Source organism: Balaenoptera acutorostrata, chromosome 14 (genome assembly GCF_949987535.1).
Source record: "Balaenoptera acutorostrata chromosome 14, mBalAcu1.1, whole genome shotgun sequence".
NCBI lineage: Eukaryota > Metazoa > Chordata > Mammalia > Artiodactyla > Balaenopteridae > Balaenoptera > Balaenoptera acutorostrata.
Window position 1 is genome coordinate 71,211,677 of NC_080077.1, and position 25,705 is coordinate 71,237,381.

The following is a 25,705-nucleotide window of genomic DNA, read 5'->3' on the forward strand; positions in this document are numbered from 1 at the left end:
GAGTTGAACGGTGAGTGAATATCCAAGAGACGTTAGCACACTGTCCTGTTCCTCTCTGGGTGCTGGTGCTAGTTACCTCCACCGGGAAAGTGGGAGCAGAATGCTTTCTTTAATACACTATATGCCCTTCTAATGTGTAGGTCTTCATGGGTTTAGCTGCTTTAGTTGTGGGTAGGAGTTTAGCACTTCTCTGTCAATGATCTTATTTCCAAATAACAATATTCCCATAATACTTCCCTCTCCACCCAGACAAGAAAATAAAAACCTAAAGAGGTTCGAGGACCACACAATATCAGAGAGCTGGGGACAGAGCTCTGAGTGCACTGAGCTGGGCCCAGGGATTTCTCTATCTTCTCCTGCCAGAGTGGGTTGTCAGAGGTGGCTCACAGCCTGCATGAGGATGCTGAAACCACACACACACACACACACACACACACACACACACACACACACACACACACACACACACACACACACACACACACACACACACACAGTGATCTTTCTCTCCAATTCAAACTATTACAGTACTTATTTATTGCATTTATTGCTCACATCTTAGATGTGTCTAATTATTAACCATTCTGGTGATTAGGTCTTGATGATCAGCTCCCTAAAATTACAAAGCACATCTCACACTGCAGTGTATCTCTCGTGGTGCCTCGCTGGCCATAAACACAGATAAGACATTGGGGACATATGTTTTGTCTGACCAACGTCTCTTTTCTCCCTCTGGTAACAGGACCCATTTTGCTCAAGAACTTCCCCCTCTCACCTGTTCTGGGACTGCCAGTCACAGCAGCCAACCTGCTTGGCCCATCACATGATCCCCATTAACTGGCCCCACTAATGGGCCCGGGATTGGGCACATGCTCAAGTCTGGCCAACCACATTCTTCTCCAGGATTTTATATAAAGCTGTAAGGAGAACAGAGCTCTTTTTCCTCTAAGGTTTTTAAACTGGAGGTGTTTGGTGATTAGGAGGCATTAAGAGGTAACATGAGGGGGACTTCCCTGGTGGCGCAGTGGTTTAGACTCTGTGCTCCCAATGCAGGGGGCCCGGATTCGATCCCTGGTCAGGGAACTAGATCCCACGCGCATGCAGCAACTAAGAGTTCGCATTCCGCAACTAAGGAGCCGGTGAGCCGCAACTAAGGAGCCCGACTGCCACAACTAAGACCTGGCGCAACCAAATAAATAAATATTTTTTAAAAAAAGAAGCCAATTTCAACAAGTAAATTTTTTTAAAAAAGAGGTAACATGAGGGAGTTTCTTTGTGGTGAAGAAACATTTCTATGTTCTAATTGTGGTGATGGTTACATGATAACCGTCGTGTGATAAATTCAATAAAACTACACACCAAAGAAAAAAAGTGCATGTAAGGTCTGCACCTGAAATAACAGTATTGATCCAACACCAATTTCCTGGTTTTGACAGTGTAGCAGCATTATGTAAGGCATCAATGAGAGAAGCTGGATGGGAACTCTCTGTTCTATTTTTAAAACTTGCCAGTCTTCAACTATTTCCAAATAAAAAACTATTAAAATACGTAAAAAATATTTTAAAACTTTAAAAAAACCCCACAAGCTGAGGGCCGATTCTGAAGGTTCTAATTTACTGGGTCTGTGTTGGATTAGTATTGTAATAGGAAAGAACAAATCTGACTCCATATTAGATCTGTTTCTTTTACTTTAACCTTTGTATTCTATTGCTTTTGCTTAGAGTTAAGAATGTTGCCTATAGCCTGAAATTTACAGGATAGCCCATTCTCAAGGTTCTAACCTTTAAAGGTGTTAACACTTCCCCATCCTATATAGAGATAAAAAGTTGCAGAACAGAGAATAACATTTGTCTTGTTGGAGGTTACAGTAACATCATGACCTGACCTACCCAGACAGCTGCAAGAACAAAGGATTCCTGCACCAAGAAGTCTGCAACAACCAGCCACCACCCCCCGCCCCTTTTAATATAAAAGAAGCCTGATTTCTGAATGGGGTACCATGGTTCTCTAGGACATTAGTCTGCCATCTTCTGGGTCTGCTGGCTTTCCAAATAAAGTCACTGTTCCTTGCCCTGACAACATGTCTCCTATTTTACTGGCCTGTTGTATGGTGAGCAGAACAGGTTTGGACTCAGTAACAGTACTTTTTTTTTTTTTAATGGGTAAATTTGCTTTATCAGATAATTTTACTTAGCTAAATTCACAGTTAATGCAGAATTTCATTTTCTTAATTTACATCTTTATTATACATTCTAAGATTTCAATTATTTGAAAACCCACTAATTCATTTAATATTGCAATTTGCATGGCAATAAACAATGGGTTCTAATTTTCTTAAAGGTGTCTATAGCAATTTAAAATACCATGAGTCTTCTTTTCAGTTTGTAGCACCTGACTTAAGACCTTTATAAAAACAGATTTTAAATTCATTTAATGTACTCATTAAGATTCATTGTCACTGTTTCTCTTGTAAGGAAAACAAATTTCAATTGCTATTTCCCAGACTATATTGAGTAATGGTGTATATTACTTTCAAATGGTTAGCAGAATTTTACTCACATAAATTTATAGCCAGAAAAAGAACTCAGCCTCTCTGAATGCCTAGCCACTCAAAACAATGATGAAAATAATGTATAAAATGGATTTGAGGGTCTGACCTCCTACTTAACATTATCAAACACCTTTCCAAGTATTCCTAGAAAATATTTAAAATATATGCAAATATTCTACCATATGACTAACCATCATTTCTTTAACCATTTCCCAATTGTTCATCTTTATCATTTGTAATTTTTTTATATCATGAGCAGCACTTTGAAGAACACCCTCAACCACAGTTTTAAGCCAGACATTATATCTTTAGGATAATGTCAAGAAGTGGGTCAAACAGTGCAGATGGTTTTAAGGCTTTTAATATACTTTACCAAATAATCTCCAGAACAGCTTGAACAACTATTACCAACAATATGTTAATAGGCCCACAAAGTGAACTTGGCTGGTGACAGTGAAGCAAATTCAACTACAGATCCATGAGATGCTCAAGCATCTCAAAACTATCATACCAAAGAAGCAAGGAGACAGTTATTACTGGTGATGAAGCCAAATTCAAATTCTTCAAAATATCACTCAGCTTAACAACAACAAAAAAAAATCATGATTTGATTAAATCATGATTATTTAAAAATAATCAACAGAAAAGCTTTCCACAAAAAGTCTAGTTTTTCCAAAAATAAAAAGTTAAAAAGTCAGTACCAAATGACCAAAATTTTTTATTTGACTAAATTCTATTTCATGCATAAGCATGACACCCTCTCCTGTTTATTTGACTTTGGCAATAAAAAAACAAACAAACAAGCAGCCTTGTACAGAACAGTGAAAATGCCAGGGGTGAGGGTAGGCTACAGTTTTACTGTGGGATAAATATATGTATATATTTTAAAAGGCCTCTCTCCCTTTGGCCATATCAACAATCAGTTCAGATCATTAAATACAGACAAATTTTCAAAATTGCTTCTTCACTTCTCCAAGATCTTCAATGCTATCATCATCCACTTCTGGCCATTTTTCCTGAATGACATCACTTATGTCATCTGTAAATTCTCCCTGAATGATGATTTCATCCTCCCCTATTACTGAGGCACGCAGGAGAATTTCTGAGCAAAAAACCTTTGTGCTTCTTCAAGATCAATTTCAAAAGTTGCAAGGCCACACACTCTTGTTACATATTTCTTCTTTGCTCTGGGAATTTTGGCTATCGTAACCTTTTGTGGTACAGTCTTCTTTTTTTGTTTTGTTTGACCCCTTCCACCGCTCTTTTGTTTTTTCTTCTCTTCCTCTTCCCCGGCTGTTCCTTGACCCTCACTAATTCCAGCTTCTTGTTCCGGTGAATTTTCTACAGTAAGTTTTGCAAACTCATTTGGAAAATTCTTCTCTAACCATTGTCGACATTTAGCAACATCAGGCATATATTCACAGTACTCTGTTGGTAACGAATAAGACTCCGCAGTAAAGGACTCAAAGTGGGTAATCTGCATCTAACTTGGTATTGCTCCTCGGGTCTCCTTTGCAATCATGCCCACCGGATTCAGAAATGTCAGCAGCCATTTCAAAACCCAGGTGGTCGCACAGTCTCCGCCATCTCCGCGCCCGCCACTACCGCCAGATGAAGTGACACATGAGACCTCTCCCCCGGCCAGAGCCGCCCAAGAGCTCGGTTAACAGTATTAAATCCAATGAGTCTGTGTTTGGATTTAAAAGTTCTGTAGGACACTGCCAGGGTTGAGAACTACCCTATGCAATACCCATTAGCGTTTATACAGACATTTCAACATGCTTTAATTTATTCACTTAATGTTTGGATTCAGATATCCAAGGAGGCATAAGGAATCAACCAATAAAAGCATATTAAGAATAGATATCCACTGTTCTGGGTGTAAAAGGTCAAATCATTATAGAGATAATAATTAATAAGTCATACTAAACAGTTACTAAAAGTTAAAATCAGTTATCAGTTTTGGTATTGATATTTTTAGAGGATGATCCCAATTTGATCTCCCGCTACATTTTAGCTTTTTCAAAACACCCTCCATTCTCTAGCTTCTTACATTTTCAAAGATCAGGAGTGAAATTTAATCACCACTAATTTAACATATTAAGGAAGAGAGGATATGAGAAGTATTTTGAGAGTTCTTAGGAAAACACTTTTTTTTTTTTTTTTTTTTTTTTTTTTTTTTTTTAAAGGGGAGCATGCCCAGCAGGGAGGAAAGACTTGTGGTTCTTTTTTTTTTTTTTTTTTTTTTTTTTAAAGTTTTACTTGATTTTATTTATTTATTTATTTATTTTTGGCTGTGTTGGGTCTTCGGTTCGTGCGAGGGCTTTCTCCAGTTGCGGCAAGCGGGGGCCACTCTTCATCGCGGTGCGGGGACCGCTCTTCATCGCGGTGCGCGGGCCTTTCTCTATGGCGGCCCCTCCCGTCGCGGGGCACAGGCTCCAGACGCGCAGGCTCAGCAATTGTGGCTCACGGGCCCAGCTGCTCCGTGGCATGTGGGATCTTCCCAGACCAGGGCTCGAACCCGTGTCCCCTGCATTAGCAGGCAGATTCTCAACCACTGCGCCACCAGGGAAGCCCAGGAAAACACTTTTAAGGCTTAAAGTCAGACTGAAAAATCTGACAGAGATGAGGAGAGAAGGAAACCTGTAATTACAACTTGATTTGCTTACTAGAAGTGTATATATGGGGGGGAGGGATAAATTGGGAATTTGGGATTGACAGATACACACTACTATATATAAAATAGATAAACAACAAGGACCTACTGTACAGCACAAGGAATTATACTCAATATCTTGTAATAATCTATGATGGAAAACAATCTGAAAAAGAACATATTTTATATAAAAGAATATATATTTTATATAAATATATTATATATATATTTATATAAAATATATTTATATAAAATTTTAAAATATTTATATAAAGTTTTATATTTATATATATATAAAATGAATCACTTTGCTATATACCTGAAACATGGTAAATCAACTATATTTCAATAAAAATTTTTTAAAAAAACAAAAGGATTTAAAAGAGGAAAAATAAGAAGTGTATATATAGTACATATACTCATGTTACCCAGATCTACCTACTTTTATGTCACCAGCTACTAATAAAGAATATAGTTTTACCACATGCTAACGCATATATATGGAATCTAAAAAAAAATGGTACTGATGAACCTAGTGGCAGGACAGGAATAAAGACACAGACATAGAGAATGGACTTGAGGGCGGGGGCGGGGAGGCAGAAGGGTAAGCTGGGACGAGGTGAGAGAGTGGCATGGACATGTATACGCTACCAAATGTAAACTAGATAGCTAGTGGGAAGCAGCTGCATAGCACAGGGAGATCAGCTCGGTGCTTTGCGACGACCTAGAGGGGTGGGATAGGGAGGGTGGGAGGGAGACGCAAGAGGGAGGGGATATGGGGATATAAGTATACGTATAGCTGATTCACTTTGTTATACAGCAGAAACTAACACACCATTGTGAAGCATTATATTCCAATAAAGATGTATTAAAAAAAAGAATATAGTTTCTTTCACCCATGTATTAAGGTATTACTTAGAGATATTTCCTCTCCTATGTGTATGGAAGGTGCCCAAGTATGAGGAAGGGCAAAAAGAACTCTCAGTTACTATTATGTGCCAGGCTTTAGAATAGGTACAAATATTTCATTAAAGCCTCCAGACAAATCTGCAAGATAAGTATTAACATACCTATTTACATATAAGGAGACAGAATGACAGGCTAAGCATACTGTCAAGGCACACAGCTGGGAAGTGGAGAACTGGATTTCAACCCACATTCTTCTCATGCCAAACAGACACCCCTGCAGGACAAGCAACTTTGATCAGGAGAGCTGATCAAAGTCTACACATCAGGAAGAATGTCATATAATGCTATGAAACATTCGAACAAAGGAAAACAGCAAAGTCACTTACCCAGTATATCTTTGTGAGTGTAAAAGCGTGTCTTAAATGGCTGGTACTCATGGATCCATTTGAAGGTTTCCCCAAAGGGGGCTGGTGGAATTATTTTATTACATACGGCACAGCAAACAAAGTTTGTGTAATTTGGATTTCTGATCATAATTAAATTTAAGATGTCTTTTACTATGTACAAGCACTCTTAGGATCAGAAAAAGTAATTTTAAGAAAAGCTAGACGTTTGAGAAAGCTGGAAGAGGTTCAAGGTTTGAAGACAATGCTAGAGGCTTGCAAGGATTAAATGATTTGCCATGATTAGGTAGTGGTTATGTGCCTAATGGTAAAGAACGGTACTGAAAGCCTCTGCCATATAAGGTCTGGGCACTGGATTTGGGAAGATTTAAGCAGTTGCTCCCTCCTAGACTCTAGATTAAATTGTTAACTTACTTAGCAACTGTTGCTAGGTAAGACAAGCTTTGCTCATAAAAGCAACTAGAAATAATGACTAAAGGGAGCATAGTACAGCTGTTCCTTTCCCAGATACTTTCTGTATTAGTTTCCTTCTGGGGATGTAACAAATTACCACATATTTAGTAGCTTAAAACAACACAAATTCATTCTCTTGCACTTCCGGAGGTCAGAAGTCCAAAATGAGTCTTATGGGGCTAAAATTAAGATGTTAGCAGCACTGGCCCTTCTGGAGGCTTTAGGGGAGAATCTGTTTCCTTGCCTTTTCCAGCTTCCAGAGGCCACCCACATACCTTGGCCCATGGGCTCACATCAATATAGCCTTTTCTCTTCCTGTTTGCAGGGTGACATTGTTTCTTCCTCTGATCATCTGCCTCCCTCCTATAAGGACTTCTGTGATTATATCAAGCCCACCCAGATAATAAAGGATAATTTCCCCATCTCAAAATCCTGAACTTAATCACATCTGTCAAGACCCTTCTGCCATATAATGGAACATATTCACAGGTTCTAGGGATTAGGATCCAAACATCTCTGGGGTGGTTGGGGGAAAAGGAGTATTATTCAGCCTGCTATACTTTCTGTTAAATGGTTTGTTTTAAAGAATTGATTTTTTAGGACAGAAAAGGAGGGAGTTTAATTTTTTTCAGGTTATCTATAAATATGTTTTTGTGCCATGACAATAAAACTGGGAAATATCACAAGTATCTTAAAGGAAAATTTACTTTCATTAAGTAAGCACTCAAAATTACTAAGCTTGGTTTTAAAAATCAGAGTTAACTAATTTGTTGTCCTTGTTTTAAAATGGAAAGTCCTACATCTCAAGAACCCCCTCGGTGCCTGGCAAACTGGGACAGATTGGTCACCCTATAAGGGTATAAAATAATAAGTAACTTCACTGTTTACGTCAGGAAATTCTTATCAACTTGTCAATTGAACTGCTTGCTCCTCTGGGCAAATAGCTCTTCTATCAGAAGAGATTGCTTCCCTGGGCAAAGAGGTCGCTTACACCTTATCAATGGTTCACTTACCAACACTTGCTTCAAGACTGAATCTCTTATGTTACTGAGTTTGCCCAATCTCAACCAGATTCCTGCATTGGAAAACATTCCTCCTACCACTTGAACCCAGACTACAAAAGTCTGTAATTATCTTGCCCTGAGCATCCCCCCCTTAGACAACTGACTCTGTCAAAGTGGCACTTTCCTTTAGAGAAGGAATAAAAACATCAACACACAGCCAGGCAGCCTTTGACACTGCACACAGAAAGACTGTGCTACAGAACTTGTAACCACCCTGTAAATAGTAGCACAGTTAGGTTACTTGCTCCTAGAATTCAATGGGATTCTTCCCTTGCACTATTTTTCACAGCTGTGTGCCTTGCGGAATCTCCTGCTACCCTGGTTCATTCACACACGTCACATGGCTTAAGGCTGCCCTCTGTCCAGTTCCTGCTGCCCTTCTTTGCTGCAATAATCTCCTGATAGCTCACCTAACTAATACCTCCCCCACCAAATAGCAACTTATTTTGTTGACTACTAGAAGAACTCTAAAGACAATGATGTGACAGTAAATGCGTAAGTTGAAAACAGAAGAACTCTAGTTCTTTAATAACCAACAGCAAAAGATAACACTTTAGATTAAAAGGCATTTTATACCACCTAAGTGCATTTTAAACTATTTGAAGTGTACTATACAGAGACACCTAGCAAAGAAATATTTAGGGCTCAGTAGTAAAGATTTAATTTAGTTGCATGTAGATAATTAGCTAAGCTCTTTAATATTTACAAATGAGACATAATTACATTTTCATGTATCTTGCAAAACCACAATAAAGCACTGGAAATTAAATATTACATTATGATGATCTGCCTGTGCAATTATTTTACTTGTTAATAATAAATGAAACAAAGTTTCAGAGATGAGATTTATTACTGAGCTCCAATTCCAATGATTTGGAGAATGCGGTAAATATCTAGAAATGAAACAGGTCTAGAACACTCATCAGAAAGGTATATATATATATAAGGTAAACCCATGTTCTTATGGTTATTTTAAAACCAGACCTTCTTTTCTTATCTATTGAGTAGTTCTAGTTTTTAAATAACTGTAAGAACATTTGGTCTACATTTATAATATCACTGTAACATTAATTTACAAAAACCAAAACAGATAACGACTGTAGTCAAATAAAAACATCATATTCAGTATAACATACTTTCTTTTTAAAAAAAGAAAAACTCCAATTACTTTGGGTTATTCTCTCATTTAATCTTTATTTTAGTAGTTGAATGGGAGTATCTTTTCAATTAAAATAAAATTCTGGACCAAAATTAGCTGAAATGGAAAATCGAAATATAAGACCCATCTGTGACTCTGTAAAAACTATTTGTTTTTAACTGCAGGCTTTACGATAATTTACAATTATTTTTTTCTTCATAAATATAGGTTCTATGCCAGGTAGAAAATGAACACTGTCCTTGCAAACAGCAAAACAAACTAAACACTCACAACAGTTGTAAATGCACAATTCCCCTTAAAATGTTAAAAATACCATGTAAATTTAAGAGCATCGGTACTTTTTATTATATAGAACTTAATTCACAAAAGTGACTTCCATTCTCATGGCACTTTTACAAGAGGATTTAGTCAAGGAAAAACACTGAGCAGCTCTTTCTGTGGATAAAGAATGCGATAATGGCTACGGTTTTGAAAGGACAACGTTCACTATAGTGGCCTGGCTGCAGCCGCCATCCTTCCTCCTCAGTAGTGTCTTCTAGAACAAGAAACAAGATACTGTGTGGCGCTAATCTTCACCTGAAGGTTTCAGAGTCCCCAGTAAAGCTCCATCTGCAGTAACCAGCACTGTTAATCCCACTTAGATGTTTTCCTCCTCATATAACTGTGTCCCTCACTATCAATAGCTTCATAGAGGTCCTTCTTATTCTCCTGTGTCGCATGTAGATAACCAATATAAGCCACACAAAGTGAAAGGGTTATCAATCCGAAAGCCATTACAGGTTTGTTCTGTCAAAGAAAAAAAATTATAAGACCTCATTAAGACTCATCATTTGAGGAGACTCAAGTATCTCTTGCACTTTCCTCTTGACATGCCAAGGCTTTAGTACCACACCAGCATTCCTATGGTATTAATTTCATTTATAAAAATTTACCCAGTTCTTTATTCAATTAACTCAACTCCTGATAATTTAGAGACTATAGAAGACTCTTGCTTCTTCTCTCCACAGCTGGGACATCTCCGACCTTCACCTTTAGGAAGGTGAGGCTGGAAGAGGTGCGGGGGAAACGAGAGGCATGAAAACTGGTCCAGTGCTCAGAGTTTTCAGTGTTATCTGTGTGATGTGGAAAAGTTGCTTAACTTCTCTGGGCCCAAGCTTCCCACTTGCAAACCTTAAATTAGTTAATTTTATTAGGAAGTGAGGAATGAAGTATACATGCTATTCTTCTCACCTGAGTTCATGGATAACTGGCAGAAACCCTTTCATGTCATATATCAGGTACAGCAAAATATACACGCTCTTCTCTGGGAACTTATTCTATTACCTCAAGAAATTTAGTGATTGGAAGAGAAATGTTACTATAATAACCTTGATTTGCTGCTGTAAAATCCAAGACCCTAAGAGGCAAAGTGATGCAGCTCTGAATATTTTTTTTTAAAAGCTTTTTAAATTTTATTTTCTGCTTGTCACCATACCTGTTGTATTACTATTATTTCAAATCTTAATCATCAAAAAACTAAAGGTCAAACCTCAGAGCGGTTTAAATTTACAATTCTTTTTTAAAATATTTCTTATTTTATTTATTTATTCATTCATTCATTCATTTATTTATGGCTGCGTTGGGTCTTTGTTGCTGCGCATGGGCTTTCTCTAGTTGCAGCGAGGGCTACTCTTCGTTGCGGTGTGTGGGCTTCTCATTGCGGTGGCTTCTCTTGTTGTGGAGCACGGGCTCCAGGCGCATGGGCTTCAGTAGTTGTGGCACATGGGCTCAGCAGTTGTGGCTTGCGGGCTCTAGAGCACAGGCTCAGTAGTTGTGGTGCACGGGCTCAGTTGCTCCGTGGCATGTGGGATCTTCCCGGACCAGGGCTCGAACCCGTGTTCCCTGCCCTGGCAGGCAGATTCTTAACCACTGCACCACCAGGGAAGCCCTAAATTTACAATTCTTGAAATGTATTTGGCAATTAAAAGAATACATTAGGGACTTCCCAGGTGGCACAGTGGTTAAGAATCCACCTGCCAATACAGGGGACATGGGTTTGAGCCCTGGTCCGGGAAGATCCCACATGCTGCGGAACAACTGAGCCCGTGCGCCACAACTACTGAGCCTGTGCTCTAGAGCCCGTGAGCCACAACTACTGAGCCTGAGCTCTAGAGCGCGCGAGCCACAACTACTGAGTCTGCGTGCCACAACTACTGAAGCCCGTGCACCTAGAGCCCGTGCTCCAGAACAAGAGAAGCCACCGCAATGAGAAGCCCAGGCACGGCAACAAAAAGTAGTCCACGAACCCCAACGAAGAGTAGCCCCCGCTCGCTGCAACTAAAGAAAGCCCACGTGCAGCAACGAAGACCTAACGCAGCCAATAAATAAGTAAATAAATAAATTTATATATACAAAAAAAAAGAATACATTAGTTCAACGTTTTTAAAACATTCTACCTTGATTTAATTATCTGATTGTTAAATTGACCTATTTAACTTTAGCTTATACTATTTAGCTTATACTGGCAACTATGTTATTAAAATTCTAATCACACTCAATACATTTAAGTACATTGTATGATTTGAGTTTTTAAAAAAGTAAAATTTATCATATCAAATATATTCAATAACTTGCTACAAAAATACGAATGATTAGCTAACTCCCTAACAGTGTACAAATGCACGTTTTGAAATTTTTCAAGATATGTTTGCAGTATCCCCCTAGGTTAAAATATTAATAAAGCCTGGAATTGTAGACTATAAGAATGATCAGATTTTCAGTCTGTTTTCTTTGTTTCAATGGAAGATCTTATTTACTTAATAATACTTGATCACACAATAAAAATTTCCTTAAAATTAACGCAGATAGTAATAAAATTTTAAACGGGAATTTGAAAAGTCAATCCATTAAAATCCAACCATTTTCCATTAAAATTCTCCAAATGTCCTCAAAATAATTAGTTTTATATGTGTATTAAGTGAAACAGCATTTAAGATTTTCCTTCCACCTGCTTTTTATTCACAGAGAGGTCTTCCATGATAAAATCAAATAATAAGAACTTTCTATTTCTGACAGCCTAGTTAAATTGAACATAAAGTCTTATCCTGGGAACTTCCCTGGTGGTCTAGTGGCTGGGACTCCGTGCTCCCAGTGCAGGGGGCCTGGTTCGATCCCTGGTCGGGGGGCTGAATCCCACATGCAGCAACTAAAGGTCCCACATGCTGCAACTGGGACCCAGCGCAGCCAAATAAATAAATAAATATTAAAAAAAAAAAAAAAAAGTCTTATCCTGGATGCATTTCTTACAGGTTTAATGAAGAGCTCTGGATTCACAGCTCGAAATAAGGTTGTGGTGCGGAGCCCTCTGAGCCCTGGGTTTCCCAGGTCTTTTTCCTTGGGTGTCTCCTTTTTAACTGCTGGAGGCTCAGGTGCTGAAGACATCTTGACTAATGATGATTCAGTACCTACAAATAAAATGAGAGACCTTTTTTCCCTTCCAGACTGTGTTCTTTTCATAATGCTCTTTAAGAAACTGATTCTGTTTTCATTCTTTTTTGAATTCCAGTCCACTTTTCCACCAAAAGTGATGGTAAATTATTTTCTTCCTTTGTATAACACATACCTTGTAAATGGAACTTCAGGTTTTGCTTGGTAAAATGGCTATTTTATTTTTCATCTCTTAGACCAAACTAGTGAGGTATGCAAAAATTGTCTTCCTACTTTTCCAGTTGGCTAGATAATTTGTTGGTCTGAGTCACACTGTATCTTGTTATATGAAGGGGGTGCTAAGGGTGGAAGTGGCCGGTGGGTTATCCACACCTTCTTAATTTCCTTCCATTTTCACTCTTCCTCACCTTCCAATAGCCCTTTCAGGACAGGAGCGTTCCATTGCTCCACTTCTCCCACCCCCTCTGCCTTCGTCCACCGGCCACCCCAGCACCAGCCCCAGCCCCAGCACCAGACAGGAAGGGTGAGCAGCTGTCAGTCCCCACTCCCTCTCTGCCTATCAGCCACTCTCTGGAAACAACCACTATGCTACCTCTTCAATCTGAATACCCTTTTTTCTCTTAATTACTCAGAATTTATCCTATTAGAGCCGAGTATGTCTTTTGGCTTCTGGTTCTCCCAGCTGGAATGTCATCATTTTGTGAATATTTTTCTCTTCTAGATACTATTAGGCAAAAGCTTATTCCTACCATTCCTGCCACCGAATGCTTGGCGTGGTGGGGGGCAGAGTTGCAAGGGAGAAGGCAGGGAAAGACACCTTCCAAAGAAAGGCTGACCTTGATGACAATATAATAAAATTCTTCGGGGGAAATGTTGAACGCTATCATATAGTAAATGTTATGAAATGAGAGTCAAACACTCACATTTAAACACTCATTGGGGCTTTGTTTATTCAAGTATTCTTTAAGTCTTCCATTTTATAGTCTTTATAAAAGCAATATTTTTGCAACTTTATTACTTATGGAGAAAGTTAGGAATTTGGTTTTTTCAAAACATACTGATTATTCAATGGGAAAGCTCAACACATGTGTGATCCAAACACAGGAGTGTGCTATGGGCACAGCAGGTGTCCATCAGCAAGAGGATCTTGCATTTCACTCCTTCCATCCCCTTGCTAACCATTCTCAGCCATTCATTAAATAAACCTCCCATACTTTGGGCATGTGTATTGGTTTCATAATCACTGGGGAGCAAATAAACATTTCTGAAGCCCTGGGGGTTAGCTGACTTGCCAATGACAAGTGGTCTCATCTCTTCCGACCACGATGCATTACAGCAGAATACAGCAATCATCAACCTCTGTTTACCTCTTCTGCGAAGTCTACCTTGGACACGAAGTATATGAGGTAACAACTCGTAAAACACTTATTTCATCAGCATTTAAAACATCATTCAAGCTGTAACAAGCAATTTTTTAAAAATTTCAACTGCATTCAAGTTACTAGTTTTCTCTACTGAACAGTGTTTTTTTCACTACAGACAACTTCTGAATCATTCCATAACATGCCTGAAATTTGTTCAGCCAGCACACACTTGCTTGAAACTCATCATGCCCAAAGTTGGCAAAAAAATCCAACGTTTTCTGCAGAACCAGGGGTCCACTCACATGCCCGTCTCTTACATGAACTTCTTGAAACTGTCGACTGAAGAAAAATGCGCAAACTAAAAGTTGCGAGTTAAGTTTCATTTGGGGACCTTACTGAGGACTATAGCCTGGAAGACAGCCTCTAAAGCCTCTCAGATATATTAATATTTATATATATACACATGCAAGATTCTTTGGTCTCCTCTTTCCTTAGCCGAACCTACATTTGCTTTGTGACGAATCAAGCAAATAAGCAATCAAGGTAGTATTTATTATACTGCAACCTCTAGACATCCACATTCTGTTTATGTTAAACTGTTAATGTTAAACTCTTTGCCAGAAATGACAATTAAAGAACACCTGGGCTAGAAACCACTGCAAATGTTTATTGAAAGGGCCTTTTACAATTTAAAGAGTTACCTACTACACTATATTTAAAAAGATTTAATATGCCACAATTTCCATTGTTTGTGATACTTTGGGGAATGTATGAAAATAATATTTTCCATTATATGTCATTCTTTTACTAGGCCCGGAATAAGACAGCTCAGTTCTATTGCTGCTTCTCCTTTAATGAGCCACAGTCACTGAAGGTGTTACAACAGTTCTCCCCAAACTGCATGAACTTGTTTATGCCACTGATCAAACAAGTAAAGAATTTTAACAACCTTCTGTACTTAAAGTAAAAAAAAACAGATTACTGAGGCCAAAAAGGGCCTTAGTAGGTAAGAATTTGTGATATATAAGAACAGAACAGAGCAGAACATTTTTTTCATGTAAGAGAAGGTTCTTCTGCATCTCCTCACATGCCCGGCACACAGAGCTGTAGGAATATGACTGGGGCAGAAATTCAAGATGTGGTGGTTGAATAAATAAAGTCTGTAAGATGCAAAACCTTAGCTGTTTCTTCACAGATGTGTCAACTGTCAGTGCTTTTTGGGAAAGCAAGTCTCTATTTCAAAAGCAAACTTTTAATCTAGCAGCAAAAGCTGACCAGCTACTTTCAAGTGCAGAGCTAATATAATTCCATTTTAAAAAGCTGCAGCACTGGGCTTCCCTGGTGGCGCAGTGGTTGGGAGTCTGCCTGCCAATGCAGGGGACATGGGTTCGAGCCCTGGTCTGGGAGGATCCCACATGCCACGGAGCAACTAGGCCCGTGAGCCACAACTACTGAGCCTGCGCATCTGGAGCCTGTGCTCCGCAGCGGGAGAGGCCGTGATAGTGAGAGGCCCACGCACCGCAATGAAGAGTGGCCCCCGCTTGCCACAACTAGAGAAAGCCCTCGCACAGATACGAAGACCCAACACACCCAAAAATAAATAAATAAATTTATTAAAAAAAAAAAAAAAGCTGCAGCACCGTAAGTTCAAAGCACAGCAACAACCTATTCCAACATTACCAGTCGAACCAGCAGTACCTAAGACAACAGTTAACATCTAGCACACATCCATCAGAACTTCCTAAGTCTCCCCATCACTTTCTCCCACTTCTTCCCTTACTCTTTTTTTCCCACTGCAGGTAACTAGCACTTTCTTATTTGTATATGATACTGACCAATCTCTAGATATACTTGCTTTCAAGATATGTTTATTTGTAAGCGAGGACCCTCATTTATTGCATTAAAAGGGGAATCTCCGGACTTCCCTGGTGGTCCAGCAGTTAAGACTCCGCGCTTCCAATGCAGGGGGCCTGGGTTCGATCCCTGGTCAGGGAACTAGATTCCGCATGCCACAAGTAAGACCCAGTGCAGCCAAATAAATAAATATTAAACACACACACACACACACACACACGCGCGCGCGCAAGGATGATGGGAACCTGGCACTGAACTGCTCCTGGCAAAGTAATGTGGTGATTAGTTTCTGTGTGGGCCCACCTGTAAAACACTCAATAAATCAGGTATCCCAGGCCACCACCTGGCTGTGCAATCTGTCCAGGTGCCCCCATTCTTATTTCTTCTTCATTTTTCCATCACCCATTTGTTGTTCCCTTATCAACTCATGAAAAGAAACTGTATATAATTTTTTTTAATAATTTTTTTTAAATAGAAGAGAGTAGAATTTTTCATACTTGCCTGTAAAAAAGATCTAAACTAAACTGTATTTACTTCATATGTCCCTCCTGGAGAAAAGACAGTCTCTTCAATAAGTAGTGCTGGGAAAACTGGACAGCTACATGTAAAAGAATGAAATCAGAACATTCTCTAACAACATACACAAAAATAAACTCAAAATGGATTAGAGACCTAAATGTAAGGCTGGATACTATAAAACTCTGAGAGGACAACACAGGCAAAACACTCTTTGACATAAATCACAGCAATATCTTTTTGAATCCAAAAGGATCAACCTCCTAGAGTAATGAAAATAAAAACAAAAATAAACAAATGGGACCTAATTAAACTTAGCTTTTGCACAGCAAAGGAAACCATAAACAAAACGAAAAGACAACCTACAGAATGGGAGAAAATATTTGCAAACGATGCGACTGACAAGGGATTAATCTCCAAAATATACAAACAGCTTACGCAGCTCAATATAAAAAAAACAAACAACCCAATCAAAAAATGGGTGGAAGACCTAAACAGACATTTCTCCAAAAAAGACATACACATGGCCCATAGGCACATGAAAAGATGTTCAACATAGCTAATCATGAGAGAAATGCAAATCAAAGCTACAATGAGGTATCACCTCACGCTGGTCAGAATGGCCATCATCAAAAAGTCTACAAACAATAAATACTGGAGAGGGTGTGGAGAAAAGGAAACCTTCCTACATTGCTGGTGGGAATGTAAATTGGTACAGCCACTATGGAGAATGGTATGGAGTTTCCTTAAAAAACTAAAAATAGAGCTACCATATGATCCAGCAATCCCACTCCTGGGCATATATCTGGAGGAAAACAATAATTTGAAAAGATACATGCACCTCAATGTTCAATGCAGCACTATTTACAATAGCCAAGACACGGAAGCAACCTAAATGTCCATCAACAGGTGAATGGATAAAGATGATGTGGTAATATATACACAATGGAATATTACTCAGCCATAAAAAAGAAAGAAATAATGTCAATTGCAGTAACATGGATGGACCTAGAGCTTATCATACTAAGCGAAGTAAGTCAGAAAGAGAAAGACAAATACCATATGTGGAATCTAAAAAAATGATACAAATCAACTTATTTACAAAACAGAAACAGACTCACAGACATAGAAAACAAACTTAGGGTTACCAAAGGGGAAAGGTGGGAGTGTGGATAAATTAGGAGTTTCGGATTAAGATACACACAATACTATATATAAAATAGATAATCAACCAGGACCTACTGTATAGCACAGGGAACTCTACTCAATATTCTGTAATAACCTATAAGGGAAAAGAATCTGAAAAAGAATGGATATATGTATTTGTATAACCAAATGACTTTGCTGTACACCTGAAACTAACACAACATTGTAAATCAACTATACGCCAATATAAAATAAAAATTTAAAAAAAAGATCTAAACTAAACTGCATTTACTTCATATGTCCCTCCTGGTAAAAAGTTCTTTACCTTTTTCTTCTGCCCACCCTCTGGTGAAGGCAATATGCAATAGGAAAAGGAAGCAACAAAGGTAAAGGACTGACTCTTTGCACCAATGCAACAAGGGTCATTCACATCCTAAAGTGTGAGTGAGAATGGTGCTCCCCTGGAATGAATAATGCACACTGTGCGAGGCTATACAAAGATGTTCCTAAGCCGAGTCAGGAACAGTCATTTTTGAATGATTTTCTCTCCTTTAGTAAAACTCTTACTCTGCAGGATGATCCAGAATATATTTGGCAACTGACATTAAACAATTCAGTGAAATAAAATTGGCATTGACATAAAAATTAGACCAAGATATAAAGAATCTGAGTTACTTTGGGGGAAAACCTTAATCTTCAGATATTCATTTTTGAAATAAGCATCTCAGTAGAAGATAAATTTAGAAAATTATCAGAATCATAGAACATTAGAGAGAAGGCATGTCAGCAATAATCAAAGCCTTGTTTTTAAGACTTAGGGAATTATAAAATGGACAAAATACTTTAATGAGATATAAATGTACTTGTTATTTTAGTTCCACATACCACACTATTTTAATATTTAAGAAAATCACTTGAAGTCTGGGGCAGGACACCTTAAAAATAATTTGAATTAGAATAAGCAAGTTTGGGACAGAATCAGAGGACTTGTCTTGAGGGAGTGTAGCATAGCCTCAAATGCCAACTTTGCTACGGATTAGGTGTATGTTTTTGAGTGACAACCTCTCTAAGCCTCAGTCCGCACCTTTATAAAAGGGATAATATTATCTAATGCATAGAATTACTATGTGGATTAAATGAAGTAACATTTTTTAAAGGACAAAACAGATGTTCAATAACTGGTAGCTACTGTCACCTTCACCATCGAATCCAATCCCCTTTTTTTAAACAAAGAAATCTAAACCCACAGAGATTGCCTTTGCCCAAGGGAGAGTGAGATAATCCAGGTCTCCCAATTTCCAGCCCACCCCTAGACCACTCCTTCACCCCACCTTACTCCTAAATTGATAAGACTCTGCATTTGTAAGTTATTACAAGATTTAAGAAACATAAAATTATAATCACTTAAATTTTAAAGATAAATTCTGTATTTGCTGTTTTTAAGGTAAAAAACGCTATTAAAAAATCTCTTTCCATCTCTTGAAATTTACTGTACCTAGAAAAAGGAGAAAGATTTTTTTTTTTTTAATATACTGAGCTCCTCTATGTTCTAGGCCCCGAGTCTCCACACAGATATTTTCTATCAAGGGTTCTTTTTTTGTTTTCTTTTCTAATTTATTTATTTATTTTTGGCTGTGTTGGGTCTTCGTTTCTGTGCGAGGGCTTTCTCTAGTTGTGGCAAGCGGGGGCCACTCTTCATCGCGGTGCGCAGGCCTCTCACTATCGTGGCCTCTCTTATTGCGGAGCACAGGCTCCAGACGCGCAGGCTCAGTAGTTGTGGCTCACGGGCCCAGTTGCTCCGCGGCATGTGGGATCTTCCCAGACCAGGGCTCGAACCCGTGTCCCCTGAATTGGCAGGCCGATTCTCAACCACTGCGCCACCCGGGAAGCCCCCAAGGAGAAAGATTTTGACAACGGTTGTTGCCTACAATCTGAGAGGTGTAAAGTACTATCTGGGTCCGCTGCCCTCCCCATAGTGTGGTACCCACACTACATCTGGCTATTACTCAAAGACAGATACCTTTGAAGGCTCCAGAAAAAAACAAAACAAAACAACTGCATTCAGTTAAGTTCCAGACATTGTGTTGCAGGGGGAACACATGACTAAACACAGTTAAAAAGGAAAGAGGCACCTCACGTGAAAACAGTTACAAAACCACTTGCCCCTAATTAGGAAGTTTGGTGACCTAGTATACCAAGAAACTGTCCAGGAAATGGGAGGGTTCTGGCGGTGGAAGTGTCCACGGATGGGGCGGGACACGCGCCCGGTGGGGTCAGAGATCTCCCAGACCCGGCTCAGGGCGCCCACCGAGAGGCGAGGATTCGGGGGGCCTGAGAGAACGCCGCCGAGTCCACGCACCTGGGAGCGAGGTCCGCAGGGTGGCCGGGCCCTCCAAGGCCAGGGTCGAGTGCGCTGTAGGGCGGCCGCCCTGTCCCCACCCGCCGGCCCGCCTCCCAGCCACCCCGGCCCCGCCGCCGCTCACCTGCCGCGAGGTCACCTCCTCTCCGCGCCCGCTGCGCTCCACCTCTCCTCCTGCGCCTCGTCTCCCCCTGCAGGAGAGAACGGCCCAGCGCGCTCGGCGAGCTCGGCGCCGCAGCGGCCCCTACAGCCCGGAGGCTGCAGCGCAGGGGCGCGGGAGCGGAGGAGTACCAGTCTAGCGCCTCTCCTCCACCTCCCAAGCCCTGCAGCCCGCCCGCGGGATGGAGTTTGCAAAGGGCGTTTTTGGTTTCTTCCTTTTTTACCTTAAGTTTTCAGCCTACTGGGTTCAAATAACTTTCCAGTTTAGCGTGTGTGTTTTGTATAAATAAAAGGAGACATCACCTAGAATTACATAAATTTATTAACGGAAGGGGAAAGCTTTCTGATTTGGGAAAGAAGGCTCGGATCTGGTCTCCTCCTAGCCCCATTTCAGGGACACAGTCATTTAAATGTACGGTTAATCCTCTGACATTCTGTTAGTGCCTTGAGAGTCTAAGATGCAAGATACGTGTGGCTATGGTTGTGATAAGAATAGATATGGATACCGGTTTGCACGTACTTTGCTGATGTTGAAGTTTGTTGGAATAAAAGTTGTGTTAAAACAAACAAAATAGAACATCAGGTGCCCAGATTTTGGCATGGATTTATGTAAAGTTTTGGCAAATGGATTTTGAATTTAAAACTTGTTCTCTCAAGCCAAATTGACTTTAATTTGAGGTTTAATTTTTTAAAGTTCATTGACATCTGGTATTAGTAGGCAATCTTCTGACAAATAAGTTAAATTTTAATTAAAAAGCTGTTTGTAACATGAAAAGGTGCTCAACATCACTAATCATTAGGGAAATGCAAAACCACAGTGAGATATCGCCTCACACCTGTTAGAAGGGCTGTCATCAAAAAGACAGGAGGGACTTCCCCAGTGGTACAGTGGTTAAGACTCCACCTGCCAATGCAGGGGACACGGGTTTGAGCCCTGGTCCGGGAAGATCCCACATGCCGTGGAGCAACTGAGCCTGTGCGCCACAACTACTGAGCTTGCGCTCTAGAGCCCGCAAGCCACAGCTACTGAAACCCGCATGCCTAAAGCCTGTGCTCCACAACAAGAGAAGCCACCGCAATGAGAAGCCCACGCACTGCCTTAAAGAGTAGCCCCTGCTCACCACAACTAGAGAAAGCCCACGTGCAGCAACGAAGACCAACACAGCCAAAGATTAAAAATAATTAATTAATTAATTTTTTAAAATAATAAGATAGCACCATCAATATTTAATAATATTTAACAGGACATCTGGTATTTGCTAGGATTAGGAGCTTTTCTATTTGATGGGATTGGCTGCATAAAAAAAAGTTTCATCTGTGTGAAAATGCATTCAGATTTATGAAAGACAACTATTTTAATCAGAAGTTCCCAAAGTCTGCTCTAGGGACAATACTGGTGGTCTGTGAGCCTTCTCAAGGGAAGGGTACTTTTTTTTCAGGCAAGAATTAATAGAATTAATCTTTGCACGGGCTCTAGGCATGCAGGCTTCAGTGGTCGTGGCACACGAGCTTAGTTGCTCCGCGGCATGTGGGATCTTCCTAGACCAGGGCTCGACCTGTGTCCCCTGCATTGGCAGGCGGATTCTTCACCACGTCGTTGCAGTAATTTTTGTAAAATGAATGCTGGATTCTTTTCCCTAGCATCACGCCAAGTCAAAGTAGGTGATATAATTAATGTGGGCTCAGCATACAACTGTTATTTCAGCTGCAAATAACTGAAAGTAACTTGAGTGCAAAAGGATCTGTATTACCTCATGTAATTAAGTACAGGGAGGGGACTGGTTTGGGGAACAGTGAGATATGGGACATCCATAGATGCCAACAGGGCTCCCTTGTCTCATTTCTCTGTGCGCTTCTCAGGTACACTTACTGCGTGTCTTGGGTACCTCCCTGCTGGCAGTTCCAGCCTCCTACCACGTTAAGGTACATCCAAGTGGAAAGGGAACTTTTCTAATCATCCATATATCAAATCTCATAAAAGAATTGTGATTGGCTTTCATGACCTTTGGGTCATGTACCCTTTTTCAGGACAAATTGTTGTGGACAGGAGGAAGGGATAGCAGGACTGGCCCAGCCTGGGTCAAGGTCATGTTATCCCAGTTGGGGAGGAGACATTCTCTGGGGGTTGGGATGGGGTAGAGGTGCTAGGAAGACAAAACAAGCAGACATCTACCCCACAGGCAGACCTGCTTCCTGAGAAGTTACACAGAACTCCTGAAAAGCAGCAGCCGGCAGGGACCACAGAATAGAGCTTTTCCACCGAGGGGTGCTGCTGCCTCATGCTCACATGGTGGTGAAGGGATGCCTTCTACTCACGGTGGGTGACTAAATGAGGTGGCCAGAGTGGAGGAAATGGGTGGGCCTGGCGGTGAATGCACAGGAGAGACTCCTGAGGGACTTGAAAAAATAGTGTCGTTACCTGCCATCATATTATTTATTTATTTATTGTCTTTCTTCTCCATTAGCATGTAAGTTCCATGAAGGCATGACTATGCCATGAAAGCTCCATGGAGCTTCATGTAAGCTGCATGAAGGCTCTATGTTTTGCTCGTAGCTGTATTTCCAGACACATGAAGAGCTCCAGAAATATTCATAGAAGGGATGTGAAGTGGACTAGTGAGATTCTAAGGAGGCGGTACCATGATGAAGAGCAGCCAACCAACGCATGGGCCTCTGGACCATGAGAGACACTTTCCCAGAACGGGGTGAAAGTGAGATATTGTGAAAGGGGTCCTAGTGGAGGAGGGTAGAGCTGCCACGATGGGCCTGCAGGCCCCGGTTGTGAAAGGAAAATCAAAATGAAGTTGGTATTGCTAAGAGAGCTCTCTCACATGGAGCCTGGAGGCCATCGAGAAAGTGTGGCTTACGCATGTCTCAGCCTGGATGGAACCTGACCTTTGATCACTTACCGTCTAAAGCAGGCATCCAGAACATCTGCCCAATGCTCCAGAAACTCAAGATATTTGTTGGATGCTTACCCTAAAATAACCGGTGACAGCCTATCCCTTAAGGACAAATATTTCCTTTCCTGCATCAGAGTCAGTCATAATTCTTGAACAATCCTGTGGCTTTTGCTTTTATAAGCCCCTGACTCTTTCTCTTCCCCGGAACAGGCTTTTAGTTTTACCTGATTCTGTGTCTCCCAAATTGCAATTTTTTAAGACCCCCCCCAAAAAGCTCTTTGTTCTTTGCAGCCTTGATACTGATTATTGTTGGACATCAATTCTGTAACTGCCTCTGACAGCATCCAGGGCTGCAGAAACAACTACTCTCAACTGAGGCACAGATCTTTTATTCCTTTATCAACTTGCTCCCCTCATTGGATAAAAACACAAACAAACCCCCAAGCCCACCCTTCTTCTTACTCTTCCACCTTTGCCCAAACCCAATTTCCAGAGAGGAGGGGAGCCCTCTGAGGTAGAGGGGGCCCAAGCAAGGCTTTGTGGCCAGCCCGTTGTCAATAGCCACCCCCTTGGGTGTGGAGGGCATAGGCCCTGAGATTTGCCTGTAGGCAAATAAGTCAGTGAAATGTCAGTATCAATGTTCGAGTGACCTTATTTTTATCCAGTTGCTAGAGAAAGTTGGGGATATTGGGGTTGTACAATTGAATAGAAACTGCTGTTCACTGTACATACCTTTGAAATGAAACAATTTTAATGTAGAGGTAAAATGCAGTGTATTACAAAATGTACAGACGTTTAGAGAGAAGTCCCAGAGACTAACAGATGAACTCACAAGATGGCTTAGTGTTTCTGAAGTCTTGCCAGTTGGTCTGACATTCACATACCCTCAGCATTATCCTACATCGAGGGTTGGCAAACTTGAGCATGCGTCAGACTCACCCAGGTTAAAACACCAGTTACAGGACCCCATCTCCAGCGTATTTCAGAAAGTAGGTCTGGGGTGGGGCCTGAGAAATTCCATTGCAAGTTCCCAGGTGCTGCCACTGCTGTTTCTTGGACCTCACCTTGAGAACCACTGACATTCATGATGGGTCACTTCCCTTCTTCATTTGCCAGATAAGACATAACTGCTTTTTATTATATAGTTTCTACCCTGGGGAGAGAGATGTGTCACATTTTAACTCATCTTAAGATATTCCTCTGAAAATTTAAATGTCTGACCCAATGAAGCCTCCAGCAAATCAGATGAAACAATCATTTCAGACGGTGGAGACTTAAATACAGTTAGTGTTGATCATAGGTCTGCATGGATTGGGATCAGGGCAAATCTAATCAAGTGAGTGGGACAATTTTATTTGGAGGCAATGACATTTATCCTGAGAAGGTGTTTCCTAAGTTTCAAAAAATGCGAAGATTTGGACCTACTGCATAGTACAGGGAACTATACTCAATATTTTGTAATAACCTATAAGGGAAATGAATCTGGAAAAAAATATATATGTATGCATAACTAAATCACTTTGCTGTACACCTGAAACTAACACAACGTTGTAAATCAACTATAATCCAATATAAATAAATAAATAAATAGAGATTTTCAGGAAGATTAGAAACTCTATTCTAATTATTTTTAATGCCTTCCTTTTAAGACATAAAACAAATAACTGAGTTACTTAGATGCATAAAATGTAATAAAGTCCTTTATTGTAATGGTCCTAAAAGGATGTTGTGTCATGGCTTAAACAAAAATGAAAAGTCTCTTTAAGTTCAAATAAGAAAGATTCCCTTGTCTTCTATTTTCTTTAATTTCTTTCTTTTTTCTTCTCCTGTTCTTTCTTTAGTTTGAAAAAACTTGGAGCTTTTTCTCAGGTCATGTGGAAATTGTTATACAGCAGATGACACGCAGGGCGGTTATTTGTGGATTACAGTAAGTGTTTTTATTCTCAGGAAAGCTGTGAATGTGCTAAATTAAGGTTACCTGGTGACAAGTTAAGTGCTTTTCCAAATTAATGAGAACAGTTGTAAAAATCCACAGTGAAAAGGCAAATCTCCAGAAGAGGACAGCCTCCATGTGAACAGGCGTCAGGGTTTTCTAATCTGAGCCAGAGGCTCACTCTATTTCTCTTTTAGATCAGTCAGCCTCCACCTCTCACTCCAAGCAACCAAGAGTGTCTCTCTCTCTTCTAGCCATGCAGATGTAAAATGCAGCCTATTATACAACTTACAAACATTTAGGGAGAGACCCCAGAGTCTAACAGAGCATCATGAACATCATATTGTACAATGTTTGTTTGTTTGTTTGTTTGCAGAAAGGGTGTAGAGCTTTGATCAATACAATTGGATGGGCAGGCAGGGAAAGCATGCTCTGCCATTAGCCCCTGGAGGCCTGATGGAGTAAAGCAAAGTGACACAGGCACAGAATAACGGAAAGCAGGTGAATCAAGGCAAACAGGGTCACAGGATTGTGTAATTATGAGGAATTATTTTCTTTTGTTCAGATTTTCTTTAACATTGTTGTTGTACTTATTTTCAATACCAATTATATAATATAAACTGGTGCTAGAATTTAAGCCTTTCCTTTACTCACCTCTATTTTTTAAGTAATCTTTTTGTTCAGTTGAAGCATTTGTTTAATTGAAGGAAAGTATACAAATTCTAAGTGAACAGCTTGATGGATACTCACAAAGTGTGCACACTCAAGTGACCACCACCCAGAATAGGAGCGAGAATATCTCAGAAGAACATCCCAGAACCACATCACACCTCCTTTCAGGCACTATCC

General features: G+C 40.2%; 2 protein-coding genes and 1 pseudogene across 2 annotated transcripts in view; all 3 read right to left on the reverse strand.

Moving 5' to 3' along the window:
* The window catches only part of C14H6orf163 (chromosome 14 C6orf163 homolog), a 38,052-nt gene extending 14,203 nt beyond the window's left edge, over window positions 1-23,849 (reverse strand). Inside the window, exons 1-2 of the mRNA XM_057527641.1 lie at window positions 23,808-23,849; window positions 19,986-20,244 (exon numbers count right to left, since the gene is read on the reverse strand). Coding sequence (XP_057383624.1) covers window positions 19,986-20,244; window positions 23,808-23,849 — 301 coding nt within the window. The remainder of the gene's footprint in view (window positions 1-19,985; window positions 20,245-23,807) is intronic.
* LOC103007954 (density-regulated protein-like) lies at window positions 3,365-4,137 on the reverse strand (annotated as a pseudogene).
* On the reverse strand, window positions 8,538-19,908 carry SMIM8 (small integral membrane protein 8). The gene is made up of 3 exons (XM_057527549.1): window positions 19,862-19,908; window positions 12,482-12,639; window positions 8,538-9,982 (listed from the first exon to the last, which is right to left on the reverse strand). Exons 2-3 carry the CDS (start codon window positions 12,614-12,616, stop codon window positions 9,824-9,826), a joined length of 294 nt encoding a protein of 97 aa, XP_057383532.1. The 5' UTR covers window positions 12,617-12,639; window positions 19,862-19,908; the 3' UTR covers window positions 8,538-9,823.
* Window positions 23,850-25,705: the final 1,856 nt, after the last annotated feature.